General features: G+C 44.8%; 1 protein-coding gene and 1 long non-coding RNA gene across 5 annotated transcripts in view; both read left to right on the top strand.

Moving 5' to 3' along the window:
- Positions 1 to 13,720, top strand: part of Rnf169 (ring finger protein 169) — a 61,077-nt gene extending 47,357 nt beyond the window's left edge. For all 4 annotated transcript variants that reach the window (XM_006507185.4, NM_175388.3, XM_030241982.1 and 1 more), the window contains 2 exons: positions 6,782 to 6,881; positions 7,491 to 13,720. In XM_006507185.4, coding sequence (XP_006507248.1) covers positions 6,782 to 6,881; positions 7,491 to 8,672 — 1,282 coding nt within the window. In that variant the 3' untranslated portion in view covers positions 8,673 to 13,720. The remainder of the gene's footprint in view (positions 1 to 6,781; positions 6,882 to 7,490) is intronic.
- Gm5115 (predicted gene 5115) lies at positions 1,082 to 4,334 on the top strand. The gene has a single exon (NR_163856.1). It is a non-coding gene; the product is annotated as a predicted gene 5115 (long non-coding RNA).
- Positions 13,721 to 14,230: the final 510 nt, after the last annotated feature.

Raw genomic sequence — 14,230 nt, 5'->3', positions numbered from 1 at the left:
CGTCAGATATCCTGCATATCAGATATTTGCATTACAACTCCTAACTGTAGCACAATTACAGTTATTTTGTTGTAACAAAATAATTTTATGATTGGGTATAGTCACACCATTAGGAACTGTGTCAAAGGGTCACAGCAGTAGGAAGGTTGAGAACTACTGTGCTAGACAGCTTAGTCGATAGAATTAGAACTAGGTAAGCCTGTGATAAAGATGGACTCACTGTGTGTGAGCTGGAAGTCAGATGTCCTTCCAGCTCCACAAAGCAGAATAGTTGTCACTTTGTGATTTTGTATGTGGTTGTGTATACCCAATCATTGTTATATCTTAATGGTTATAAAACAGGGAGGAAATAAAATCATTTTTCTAATAAAGCCAGAAATCACAGTAAATATACACCAAAACTAATGTTTTATGACATCTGTAATTAATATTATTATGTGAAATAACTTAGAAAAATAAATTAATATTCTTGTACCAAAGAAACATTGTACCAGTTGGAGTTGATGTTGAATGGGTAAATTGCTTATTACCAATTTCAGCTCTGCCTTTGTACTGGTATAATTCATCCTTCTGAACGAGGACCTGTGGGTTAATATGCCATTACATAAAAGCCTTAAAAATCATTCTGTCTTGGACAGAATTGCACAAGCACAGAGGAGTATGCTTGGGGAACATCTCTGCCATTTCTTCTTTTCTGTTTCCTAGCCTATCCTTGCATGATGGGACCAATTAATATGCAAACACTGACTGCAGACTTTGTTAGCTCCCATTAAAGTTAGTATCATGCAACTCGGATCTCAGGGCTCATCTTACAAATATTCAAGTCAGGTGAAGTTCAGTTGTTAGTTTAGTTCTTGAGACAGTTGATTGGATCACATATGCTCTTGACCACCCCACAAGGAAGCATCACTGGACTCTATCTCCCATAGCTGTCCTGTCCAAATCAGAGTCTCCAACAAAACCTAAGCAGCCACACGATGGTCTGGGAAGCCAATGTGGCAACAGGGACATTCATGGACATGTAGTAATGAGATAGCCAAATGCTAAATTCTTCAAGCGCTGTGGGGTTGTCACTTAGACCATTGTAAAAGAGGTGTATGCAGACACACCTGTGAGGCCTCACAGGGTAGATGAAAGCGTAGATCTACAGAGGGTGAGTGATCTCAGGAGAATCTCCAAAATGAGGCACCCACTTCACTGTGGAAGATTTTTATCAGGAGCATTAGAGAGCATACTTGAGAAACATTATCTTAGTCAGTGTTCTGTTGTGAAGAGACACCATGACCAAGGCAGTTCTTACAAAATAAAACATTTAAGTAGAGCCTTGCTTACCGTTTCAGAGGCTTAGTCCAACATCCTCATGGTGAGAAGCATGGCAGCACTCAAGCAGACATGACGCTGGAGCAATGGCTGAGAGCTGCATCTGATTCATAGACAGAGAGAGAGGGAGATGGAAAGGGAGAGGGAGAGGGACAGAGACTGGGCCTAGTGTGCATTTTAAAAGCCTACTCCCAGTGATACCTTTTGTCCAACAAGGCCACACCTCCTGGTCCTTTAAAAACAATGCCACTTCCTGATGACTAAGCCCCACCATAAATTTAAGAGATTATGTAGAACAGCATGGGGAATTTGAAGTGACTGAAATCCTGACTTACTGCAGCAGGATCTAGAAGAGGAACTTTACTTATGTAACCTTGATGGCCATGGCAGCGTAGACATGACTGTCCAGAAATATTGTCCTATTCACAGTCACAGCTGTAAAGTGAGGAATGCCTCCTGGAAGCAGGGCGTGCCTTGCATTTCTTCTAGCTGAAGGGGCTGAAATTGTCCTGGATACTTTGGTGGTCAGGGGAGCAAGCTTGGAGCTGGGGGCAAGTTTGGTTGTGCAGGAACCATCACTAGTGATCATTACAGCATCCATGCTGGCAGTTAAGCTAGAGAATATTGTGGCAGCAGGGATGGCTACAGTGGATTTGGTAATGGTAGACACAGTCTTAGAGGTAGTGGATTTGCCATTTATGGTGATCAGTCTTCAGGCTTTCGAGCCATGGAGGGTTTCTCTGTGTAGCCTGTCTCCTGTGATGATGGAGGCTACTCCTTTGCCAAACCCTGAGACACAAGTGGCTGTGGCACTTCCAGCAGTAGCAGCAGCTGTGGCGCTGGTAGGATGTTTCCCTTTTGTTTTGGGTTTCGTTTTTTGGCTCTGTCACCTAGGCCAGCCTTACTCTCTCAGTCCTCTCTCCCCAGCCTCCCCCAGTTCTGGGGTCGCAGGCTGGGTCAGAGGATGTTGGTTACTGCTAGATACCAGCTTAGCAGAAAGGAAAGATGGAGAAGTAACGGGAAGACACAGGCTACAAGAGTTTGAGCTCAGCCCAGCACAGGGGTGGCAAGGCCTGGCTGCTCTGGAAAGGACGTGCTTTAGACAGTGTTCATGTATGGGCAGGGAGCCCAAAGACTCTCATGACTGTGTAGCAGCCATTTTAATTGCTGTTCTGTGGAAAGTTACTCCAGAACATTCAAAAAAGGGCCTTTAAAGTAGTTGACTGTTTGCCCCTCCATGCTGTTGATTGTTGATATAAATGATGCGGCATTGAATAAATATGTCCTTAAACATAATTTTTATTTAAAGATGCCTAAATTAGGGGTATGGCTTAGTGGAAGAGTACTTGCCTAGCAAGCAAGCGGTGGTGAGATTGTTCTCCAGCACTGCCAAGTCAATTCGAAACCCAAACACATGACCGAAAACAAACCCGATGTCTTTAGCGGGGCAATGATCTTCAGTACAGTGGGAGCCCCTGGTAGAAAACTTGAGTACAGGAATGCTGACGGGTCTCCTGTTAGGGTGGGCCTGCTCTGTAGCTCAGAAACTGTTATGTCCACTTGAAACTGTTTTCAGATTTTAGGAAAACAGTGAAAGGTTATAATGCTGACAGTGATGTGTAGTTATAGACAATGAGAAAGTTAACTTGATGCTAGTTGTACAACCATCTAATAAATTTAAAATAGTTAAAATGATAAAATCTGTGTTGTTTATATTTTACTACATAAATATACTAGCATTGTTTATAGTTTGGAGAGATTTCAAGTCTATTTTTTTCGTTTTGTTTTGTTGTTTTTGTTTTTTTGAGACAGGGTTTCTCTGTGTAGCCGTGGCTGTCCTGGAACTCACTCCGTAGACCAGGCTGGCCTCGAACTCAGAAATTCGCCTGCCTCTGCCGCCCAAGCTATTTTTTTCTATTAAGTAACAAAAAAATGAATAGGCTTTCTCTGAAAATTTGTTTCCTAAAGAGAGTTCCCAGGTAACAATTTTAGATTTTTTTTTTTTATAATTATATTTTCATCAAATGAAGCTGCCACTTGTCCTTCTTGTCTGCTTTGTAAGCATGTTTTCCTTAAGCACAGAAGCAGGCAAGCAGGCAAATGGCCCCTGCGGGGCGGCCATGGGTGAAGCACATGAGTAGATTCTGCCTGCAGATGCTGTCAACAGATCAACTCACTTTTGTAGAAGAAACAAAGTAAGAGGGTTCTGTAGTCATCCAGTGAGATTGTGATTCTTTCAGATAACCAGAATAATAAGTTAATCAAAGATCATTTCTAGATATACATTTATTAGAAAAATTAATTTGAACCTAAGTAGGATATTTTACAAAATAAAATAAAACTAAATGCATGAAAAGCTTAATTAATTAATTAGTTAATTAATTAATTTTAAAACCATTATTTTGCTTTATTCCTCATCCCTGTTTCTCCATTGAGTTTGAACTGAAACTGTGATTCTGTAAGCTCACTCGGGGAAACTGGTTGATGTGTATCTCTTCTCTTGCTAAGAGCTCCGCATTGGGCTGTGTTTTCCTTGTTATCTGGGCTGTCAGGGGGTTGAGCTTTGGGGAGATTTCAGATCAGACAAAATGGCTTACCAACATGACATAATTTAAAAAATTATTGTTTCTATACACTCTTATACTTATTAATATCCTATCTAGTCTTCATTAAGAGTTTCATTTATTTATCTTTTACACTTATTATGTGTGTGCATTTGTGTGCGCGTGCGTGTGTGTGTGTGTGTGTGTGTGTGTTCCTGTGGAGGTCAGAGGGCAACTTGAAGGGGAGTCAGTTTTCTCTTCAATAATTTTCTATACCAAAGTTCTATATATTAGTAGTGAACAATTTAAAAGTGCAATGAAAAAAAGAAACAATTCCATTTTGATCTATTACTAGGATTAAAAAAAAATAGAACACTCGAGAGGCAGAGGCAGGCGGATTTCTGAGTTGGAGGCCATCCTGGTCTACAAAGTGAGTTCCAGGACAGCCAGGGCTACACAAGAAACCCTGTCTCAAAAAAAAAAACCAAAAAAACAAAAAACAAAAAAAAAAAAAAACAAAAAACAAAAAACAAAACAAAAAAAACCAACAACAAAAAAGAATAATTAGAAATAAAGTTAACCACGGGAGCATAAAACTTTAATACTGAAAATTCCAAAGTTTGATGTTAGAAGAATCTCAATAAATGCAATGGCATCTTGTTCATGAATTGGTAGACTTAATGTTGTTACAATGTCAGTAATCCCTGAGTAGTTTCTTAAAGTTCAGTATAACACATGCTAAAGTTCTAGTGGATTTCCTTGCAGAAATGTAGACTGATGCTAAAGTTCTCATGTGGGATCCCAGGAGATCCCACATATCCAAAGCTGCCCAGAGAAAGGACAGAGGTTGATGGCAGCGATTGAAATAGTGCAGTGCCGGACTAGGAGACAGACAGAGAGCAATGGATTTAGCATTAAGAGTCCAGAAATGATCTATACATTTGCGGTCAGTTGATTCTCAACAAGGGTGGCAAGATCACTCTCTGGGAAGAAAACCTGCCTCTTGTCAGGGAGCCGCCCAGCTGGGAATCAACATGCAGGAGCATGAGAGCTGCAGCGCTTAGGACAGACTCTGAGCTTAGCTGTGCACTTGCTGCCCCTCAGGACAGTCTCTAATGTGGTGGCCTTCAGGAACTAGATGTGCCTTTGAATTAGCTCATCAGCTCGTGTCTAGTGCTTTGCCTGGAGTTGCTGCTTAAAATGTACTTTCCTCTCTAAATGACAGAGAAAGGATCAGTGATGTTGACGTTTATCAAAAATATTTTCACTGTCAGGAACTTCTGTCGATCTTCATTGTACGCTTCATCACAAATGTGAGTTTGCCCCTAGGTTTTTTCTTTCACCAATACGGAGTTGAAGGGACAGTTGTGCTACCCACAGTTGACATGAGTGTGTCTGTAATTTGGACCTGAAACTAGACAAGTCAACTGTCAGCTGGGCCGTTGCCCCTGACCAGATGGGTTCCTGGCCTGGTGTGAAGACTCTTGTTAATTCCCCAGTACCGAATCTGGAGCTCGGGGTTTAGGTGTGGCTTCAGCTCCCCTTCCAGTGGCATCAAACCCAGTGTTCCAGAGCTGCTCTGCTGAACGGTGCGAGCTCTTCTTTCTTCACTCTCTCCTCTCAGTGTCTGTTTGCCTCACCCAAAGTCATGTATTTGAAATACTAATGCCATCTTTCATCTCTAAATCCCTGGTCCAAGTGCTCATTATTTACAAAGCATTTTGGGATGGCTTATGTGACTGGCAATGTGTGTGGCTTCTAGCAGTGCAAATGAATTCTAATGTTTTTCTAAGTATCAACCCAGCTTGCTTCTTAGAACTGTCGTCTTAGAGTGGCAGTTGTTTGCTCCAGAACTGAGAGAGACTTTCCTTAAGTGCTGAATTTTCTTGCTAAAGTACAAATATGTGTTACAGTCATCATCTTCTCCCACTAACACCGTGGGGCCATGAGACATAGGATGGGAGAAACCACGCAGGTGCTGGAGTAGAATTCTGAGTGCTAGACAGGCTTTCTCTGGAGATGCAAGATGCAGAGAATTCTGGGGGGTAATCCCTGCCCTCCCCCCCCCACCCCACCCCTGCCTCCTTGTTTTCCCTGAGCCAACTCTGACATTAAAAGTCCTGTCTACAAAAGAGTTTATACGCTGCATTCTGTTTAAGAGCTAAATAGTATCAATTGAGGGAATAATTTCTATTTGGAGTCATTGGAAACGTTAGTTGTAGTGTGGTGTAGGTGACCACCTGTGTGTGCACGCAGTTCTACAGTAGATTCTGTCTGGCACAGGGACAGCTGACAGGCAGTTAGACCTCCAGGCCCTTACCACATGCAGAGGATTAGTTCAGAATAAATCAAAGACCCAGAGGTAACAACCTAAACACTTAGGTTGTATTTTAGCTATGTAAGGGCTATTCTGTTACTTCATTTGGCATGCTAACACAGTGGACTGCAGTGCTCAGTGCAGGTGCTGTGGAGTGTGGTTTGCAAGTCATAACACAAGGGCTCAAGAGTTGACTCGGTGGTTATGGTCACAGGCTGCTCTTTAAGAGGACACAGATTGGATTGCACATGGCAGTTCACAAACACTTGTAGTTCAATCCTAGAGGATCCAGCGCCCTCTTCTGGCCTCCATGGCACAGGTTTACATGTTCTGCACAGATGTATGTGCAGGCAAAACACCCACACACAAAAAATAAATAGAACAACAATTGTAAAGTTATAATACATAAGATAAAAATCATGTGTCTGGAAGACTTTGGAAGCCTTTTTCTCTTTTGCATTTGGTTGCTAAATTAACCCGTTTTCTATTCTAGCTACCTATGGGGATTGTCTTTCTTGAGAAATGGCTTAGAATGGAAAGAGATTGTCACCATTTTCTAAACTCATGTATGGACTAATTGTAACTGTGTATTCTTTTTTAGGAAGTTAAACACCAAGGTGCAGAGAAGTCAGAGCTGCAGCGACACAGTTCAGGACAGAGTGAGGAGCAGGCTCAGAACAGCTCCGCCCAACAGAGCCAAGGTACGAGGTGTGGTCAGCCTGGGGCTGCTGCGGCGCTCCGCCATTCTGCATCCTCCACCTCAGCACACGAAGCTCCCTGCACAGGGCAGAGGGAATCCCAGGCAGATTAGATTAATCATCTAGAGAATCCTGCAAAAAGACATGAAGGAAGAAGGTTCAAATTAGTAGACAGATGGGGAGCCATTATAGAAACCTTTCAGAAGGTTTGGTCTAGGCAAGATCCATCTTCAGGTTTTGATGTTGCTAACTCTCTTACTGATGTGTATGAGTTAGGCTAGGAATTTTTCCCATTTTTTCACACCACCCTTCCTTTACCTTCCTTCTCTACCCCTCCCCCCACATCTAAAGGACTTACGTAGAAAAAAATGCATGTGCGAGAGAGCTGGAGGGAAGGCTCAGCAGTTAAGAGCACTTGTTCTTGCAGAGACCTAGACTACATCGGGCCTTTGCTTCCCATAATTCTAGCCCCAGGGGATCCAGCACCTTCTTCTGGCCTCTTTGGACACCTGTACATACACGTACATACAGAACCACATATACAAGTTTTAAAAGATAAAAGATTAAAAAAGTCAAAAAAACCACACACATGATCTTTTATATTTCTTTCAGATCACAACTATAACTCCAGGCTCCACCCCCATTATTGGTGTTCTCTTGTCTACTCAAAACAACCGCTGCCTCTCTGCCCCTGACTTAACCATCGAAAAGCGCCTGCCCTTCGGCTCCCTTTCATCCTTGGCTTCCTTGCATAAGCCAGAGCGCTCCATCAGCCCTGAAAGCAATGACAGCATCTCTGAAGAGCTAAACCACTTCAAGCCCATCGTCTGCTCGCCATGCACCCCTCCCAAGAGACTCCCTGATGGCCGGGTGCTCAGTCCTCTCATCATCAAGTCAACCCCTCGCAACCTGACCAGAAGCCTGCAGAAGCAGACTTCATATGAGGCCAGCCCTCGCATCCTCAAGAAGTGGGAGCAGATCTTCCAGGAGCGGCAGATCAAGAAGACCCTTTCCAAAGCCACTCTCACCTCCCTGGCTCCTGAAGCAGGGGAAGAGTTTCCAGGTTCTGACACAATCCATTCCAGCAAGGAGAGGCCGTCTCTGGCCTTTAATACAAGGCTGTCCAGGGTCCAGGTGCTCTCCGAGTGTGCTGGGCCCACCTCCACTGCCCTTGAGTGCTTCCCCTCTGTTAACCAGACCAAAGTAGAACAGGACTGTGTTAGAAAACGGAGCCGTGAGTTCTCACTGGAAACCTGCCATTCCTCGGAGCACGGAGGAGCCTCCAGTGGGCCTTCTCTGGAACGGGAGCAGTGTGAGGAGTCAGGGTCCACCGTGGACGCCACATTAGTCAAAACTTGCATAAGCACAGTCATGAAGACTGCAGCGGTTAATTCACTGCTACCCAAAAATGATGTTTTGGGTGGGGTCCTCAAAACAAAACAACAACTGAAGACACTCAATCATTTTGATCTGGGTAATGGCATTCTGGTCAACAGCCTAGGAGAGGAGCCGATTCCTTCCCTGCGCAGAGGCCGGAAAAGGCGCTGTAAGACCAAGCACTTGGAACAAAACGGTGTTAAAAAACTGCGACCACCGAGCAGTGACATGGATCTGGCCCCCAAGGACCCAGGGCTGCTTGAGGTGGGGCGGAAATTGCAGCAGGAGGAAGAGGACCAGCAGCTGGCTCTGCAGTCACATCGCATGTTTGACAGTGAGAGGCGGACTATGAGCCGGCGAAAAGGAAGCGTAGATCAGTATCTCTTGAGGTCCAGCAGCTTGGCTGGGGCCAAGTAGCACTTGATGTATAGAATAATGTTACCTGCTTCAGAGGTCCTTGACCTGTCATTTATCCAAAAGAGCTAGCTGAATGTTCTCATTTTGAGTTTCTCTCAATGGCAAACCACTGTCTGCTATGGTTCTGAGAGGATCCAGAGCCTTGGTATTCAAAAGCCAAGTGTCGGCATCTTTGGCTTTCTAGGACCAGGGCCAGTACTCCTCACTCTTTGAGTGAGCCAACTCTGAAGGCTTCTGGGCCCAAATCTGGCAGTACCCACTTGGAGTGAGCTTGGGAGTGGCCCTCATTCATGAATGTGAGGGCCAGTGTTAGAGATGGTAGGGAGATGGGATGGATACCTTCTCACACTCATAAAGCCCCTGGCTTCTTCCCACAGAGTGGTGTTTAAGTTAGCCTTGCAGATAAACATGGATTCTTTTCAGAGACAAGCAGTGCCAGTACTTTGGAAGAGCCAAGATAAATAGATGCTCACATTCATCTTCCCTCCCCTTCGCTACATGTTATTTCTACATACCCAAGTCAGTTGAGCTCAGAACTTTTACCTCTACAGAAATTATTTGCATTCTTTGTCTAAACTATGACATTTGATTGAAGCAGTGTGGCTGACGCTGGTCTTCCTGCGACCTGATTGCTAAGTGCTGTCAGCTGGATGTCCAGGTTCTCTTAGCTGCCAGGTGGCCTAGCCCAGACTGACCACTGGCTCTCAGGCCACAAGTCCCATGGATTCTCTACAATCACAGGGTGTCCAAAGGAAGTACAGCCTAGGGCACGCCAGGGCCATGACTGAACATGACAGTGCAAAGCCCACCTAGAAGCACTTCACCTTGCCGGGATGGAAAGCAGGACTGGAGTGACTTCCCTGCCTGCTTACTGCTCCTCTTCTCCCGGGAGCCCTCGCCTGGGGCCGAACTGGGAGGTTTCCTTACTACTTCCCACATGGCAATGGCAAAACTTCCCTAAAGTCAGGCAAAGGACAAAGCTGAAACTCCATACTGTGGAAACAAGGTATCTAGCTGGATGCAGCTGGTCAATTCAGTCCCATGGACCTTTGGGGTTTATTTTTCTTAGCAGCTTGACACCGTGTGTCTTTTGCATCCCTGGTGGTGCTTGGTGCTTCTGCCCTTCTGGGCTTATTGAGAATAGGATTATGATACGGTTTTAGGGACTCTCAGGTGGGCTGGCCTTTCCTGTGTGTGTGAGCTGTTACATAGTCATGTGACTGTCATTTTCACAAACCTTCCAGAGCTTTTACACTTTTGTTCCCTTTAAAAGGTCCCAGCAAGATACTCCATAGTCATCTGATCAGAATGCTTCTGAAACGTTCGAAGCTAGAAGTAGCTGGAGCTTAGACTCACTTTTCTGTGCCAAGGGAGATGTCAGTCTCTGGGAATTCTAGAAGAGAGAACTTCAGATTTGGAGTTAGACAGAAACTGGTTGAAGCTTCTGAAGGTGGGAAGAAGGATGTGGACTCCCAAGCACTATGTCCCTTGAAGCAGACAGAACTTAATTTCTCTGCAGCTCATAGTTGACTGTTCGCAGGAATGTTTGATGTGTAAGGTGGCCATTAGCAAGGTGGCTTCAGAGGCTGCTCTGGCAGGAACTGTGTGAGTCTGGAGTGTGTGTGTGTTTTTAAAACATGAAATAGTCTCATTACTTTATACTCACACGGCTTTACTCCCCATCCTAGGCAACTTAGGGCTTTTCAGGGCTGCGGGAAGGCAGGCCAGCACCCCAGGGAGGAGAGCTGGCCCCGGCTGCGGACACCGGAAAATCCCATTAGAGAAAACTTAGAAATGTCTACCAAGTCATGTATTTCCTTTATGAGCTTAGTAATTATTATTGGAAGGCTAGGCTTACTGGGTAGCTTTAAAGACACTTATTTTTCCACTTGCCACCCTTTTATATGTCACTAGTGCTTAGAAAAACACTTTCAGTTGGAATTAATTTTTGGTTTTGGTAAGAAGATAAAATATTTTAATAGATGAAAGATATATATTTTAAATATTCCCCTGCCCCTAGTGACTACCTTGAGTAGAGTGCGCAGCAGTGGCAACAAGTGTGGGCTCAGGTGCTGTTGCTGCTGAGTGAGTGTTGCAGACACTGGGCTGTCCCTCTGTACCCCACCCCACCCCCCAGGGAGACCCCAAGGACTGTAGACAGTGTTCTTTCCCATAATTCCTGCTGAGAGCAGTGGCCCTTGAAATAGAGGCAAAACAGTTTATGTTGGGAAGGCGTGGCTTATTCTTTAGTTTGCTTACCCTTGAAAATGGAAAAACTACTAACGTATCTGCATACAAGATGCTCTCAAACTCAGTGAAACCTGAACACTTCATTTCTGAGAATTCCCCATCTTGGTGTTTGACTGAAGTCCATTGCAGCTACAGTTGCTGATGGGGATCCCATAGGAGAAAATGGACCAGGGAAGAGAACGCTTGGGAGGCTGGTGAGCTTGAGTGGAAGACATCCTTTTACAGCTAGAACTAGCTGCAGTCACTGCAGTCCTAGCGACCTGCACACTGCCCACATTCTGCTGTGCTCCTTAGTGTGTGTGCAAAGAGGAAACTAGGAGAGACAGGAGGCTAAGTCTTTCTGATGGGGAATCCAAGAGATGTGCTATGCCTCAAGAGGGCTTGGTAGCCCTTCTCTAGAGGGGAACCCTTATACCTGTTTGAAGAAGTCATCTAAATCATCTGGGCCTGATGTGCTGGTATCAAGTCGGGAAGTACTCTGCCAGCACCCAGCTTCTGGCCTCGGGCCCTTAGTACTCTGCCAGCACCCAGCCTCTGGCCTCGGGCCCTTAGTTGCCTCTTTAAATAAAAGAAAAGAAAGAAAGAAAAAAGTCTGCCTGAGACTTGACTAGAAATCCTTCCTAACTGACCTCATTTATTTAAAAAAAAATTCTTTGATTATGGAAGAAGTACTTTTTTTTTTTAAGTCTTTTTTTTTTTTAAGGTAAAATGCCCCTCAAAAATTAAAGCTATTTAGTTATTGTCTGATTACAAACTGGCCACTGACTAAAATGGGAGGCTAGTGAGGGAGGCTGTGTTCATTCAGAAGGCACTTCTGAGCTCTTAGACCTGCCACCCTGTGCTGGGCCATGTGTAGTGCAGTGTGCATGGATGCGCTTGACCCAAGAGTATATCCATGAACTTTGAAAGGCCGTTCCATCCCTGGCAATGCTCTACAATGTTCCTGTTCAGGAGATCTGGCTCAGCAGATCACTCACATTTTCTATACCTTATCAGTATTTCTGAGTTTGATTAACTCTGCTTTTTCCTAAGTAATTTTCCCAAGGAAGAATGGATTTTCCCTGCAGTGATTATAGACTAGTCTCCCCTGTTCAAAGGCTGCATTTAGCTCAAATCCCAAGAAAGGAGTCAAGTCTGGATCGCCCTGACAAAGCCTGTCCTTCACTTGAGTGACCTCCTAGTGCATCCCAAGCTGACAGTGGCAGTGACTGGGCTTTCTTTCTAGCTTGTCATTGAAGCAGAGAGCCAGTAGGGATAGCTAGCTAGCCCATCATTGGGTTAAATTTGGACCAGCATCAACCCCTACCTTTAAATGAAGACCCACAGCTCTGGTTCCCACTGTAGTGCTCCAGGGCCCAAATAATTGTGAAAGTTATGTGGTTTGTGAAGGGGACATCCAAATGACAGGTTTTATGATGTTTGTTTCTTCTGTTTTCTTCAGTTAAGAAATACCTGTATCTCCTGAATACACCCACACTATATAAAGTACTTAGTAGGGGGTACCCCGTAGTGTGATTTAAGTCATTGGTGAGATTTTGGTTGGAGTAGCTGTGGTTTTAATTAACAGCCTTGGCGGTTTCTTTCACTCAAACTCCATAGGGTCCTAACCCTTCCTTAGCCAGCCCTTTCCTCACCAGCCGTACAGTCCTCTTTAGACTGAGCCCTTAGGATGGATGGAGCTGGAGTTCTTAGAACGCAGCAGGATTTGAGGATGAGGCTGCTGCACAGAATTTTTTTTTTTTTTGGTGGGGGGTGGGCAGGGGCAGAGATGACAGAGATGCACATTTCCCAGATTGTTATCCATGGTAGCATTCTGAGGATTGTTCTGTGGAAGAGACTTGGAGGTACACAGAGGTTACCAATTTTTAGTCATACAGGATGGAGGAAAAAGTGCCATGTCCCCATGAGTAGACAGCTTTGTGTATTGGCAGGATTTTTTCTGAGGGGGAAAATGCACTCTTGTGTTTCCTAAGTTTGTTGCCAGGAGTGTGGGAACTTACACCACACGAGAGCTGACCCTAGACTCTGAGGTCCCTCACTCCCTCACTCTTCGGAGTCTTGGGTCTAGGAGGAGTTAGACAAGGCCATGCTAAGGCCAGACTTGCTCATGCCCTTCCCAGTGCTGCGTTTGAGGCACAGACAGTTCAGCCTTCGGATGTCAAGCTGGGCCGGGAGCAGCTTCAACGTGGTTCCAGATACCTGCAGCTGCAGCCAGGGTCTCTCTAGCTGCTACCTGCCCTCCAAACCGAGCCTCAGTGGAGCCCAGCAGATCCCAGTTTGCTCAGGCATAACCACCAGCAAAGCAAGCAGACAGACTATGCAAGACGGGAAATAACTAGCTGAAATGCCAACTATGTTTGTTTTTTTTTCTACCTGATAACACTGTTTACTTATAACTGTATAAATATAGTTGTCCTAAGAGCCAGGAGGGAAACCTTTCCACCTAGAAATAGAATGGTTGTCTGTTGGCTTTAGGCCACCTGTTACAGCTCCTTGTGGTCTGATGATTGTGGTTTATTCAACCTGTTTACATTAGAATTGGAGAAGGGGCCCTGGATCTTGGTGGGCTGCCACTGCTGTCTGTATCCCCTTGACTCCTAAAGAGCCTTTTGATAGAGGGACTTGGGACAAGGTATGCCCTGTCAGGGATGCTTTTACCACAAAGGAATGGTATGGAATCAAGTGGGATGATTGATGGATGATTAACACAGTACCAAAGTGCATTCTTCAATGTGTATGTGCCTGTTCCAGGCAAGGCCCAAGTTGAAAATGCAGTAAAGCAGACTCATGAAAGCAAACAGACTATTTCTGATCAGTCTGGAGAGCTGCGTCTCAGTGTGGCCTAAGCTGAAGGCAGCAGGTGTTTGGGTGCGCTCGGGGCTGGGGGGTGCCTGGGTTAGTGCTCTCGGGGCTGGGTTAGAATGCCTCACTTTGGCATTCGCCATGAGCAGGAAGCACTGGAGTGGGGTCTTCACAGGGAACAATGTGCCTTTTGACGTGTTCTAATGGACATTACTTACTGTCTCCTGATCTCCTGTGACCACTCCTGTTCCTCTGAAGGTACCAAGAGTAAAGAATGACTTGGGGACGCCATTATCCTTGCACCTTATGGCCACTCTTAGCAATCTGGTTTTTTAAAAATATCCTTCTTTGGAACCATTGCTAGAAAGTCATAAAAAAAACACCTTTGACATAGTTTCACATTAAAAGAGAACAAATGTTTACCTGTTCCTTTTAAACTCAGAAAATGAACCTGGAAGACCATTTTGAGTTGATGTCACACATGGTGAGGCAGGATGTGGGACCTT

The sequence above is a fragment of the Mus musculus genome, chromosome 7, assembly GCF_000001635.26.
Source record: "Mus musculus strain C57BL/6J chromosome 7, GRCm38.p6 C57BL/6J".
NCBI lineage: Eukaryota > Metazoa > Chordata > Mammalia > Rodentia > Muridae > Mus > Mus musculus.
Note: the sequence above shows the minus strand (reverse complement) of the source record. Positions and strands in the feature narration are given on the sequence as shown.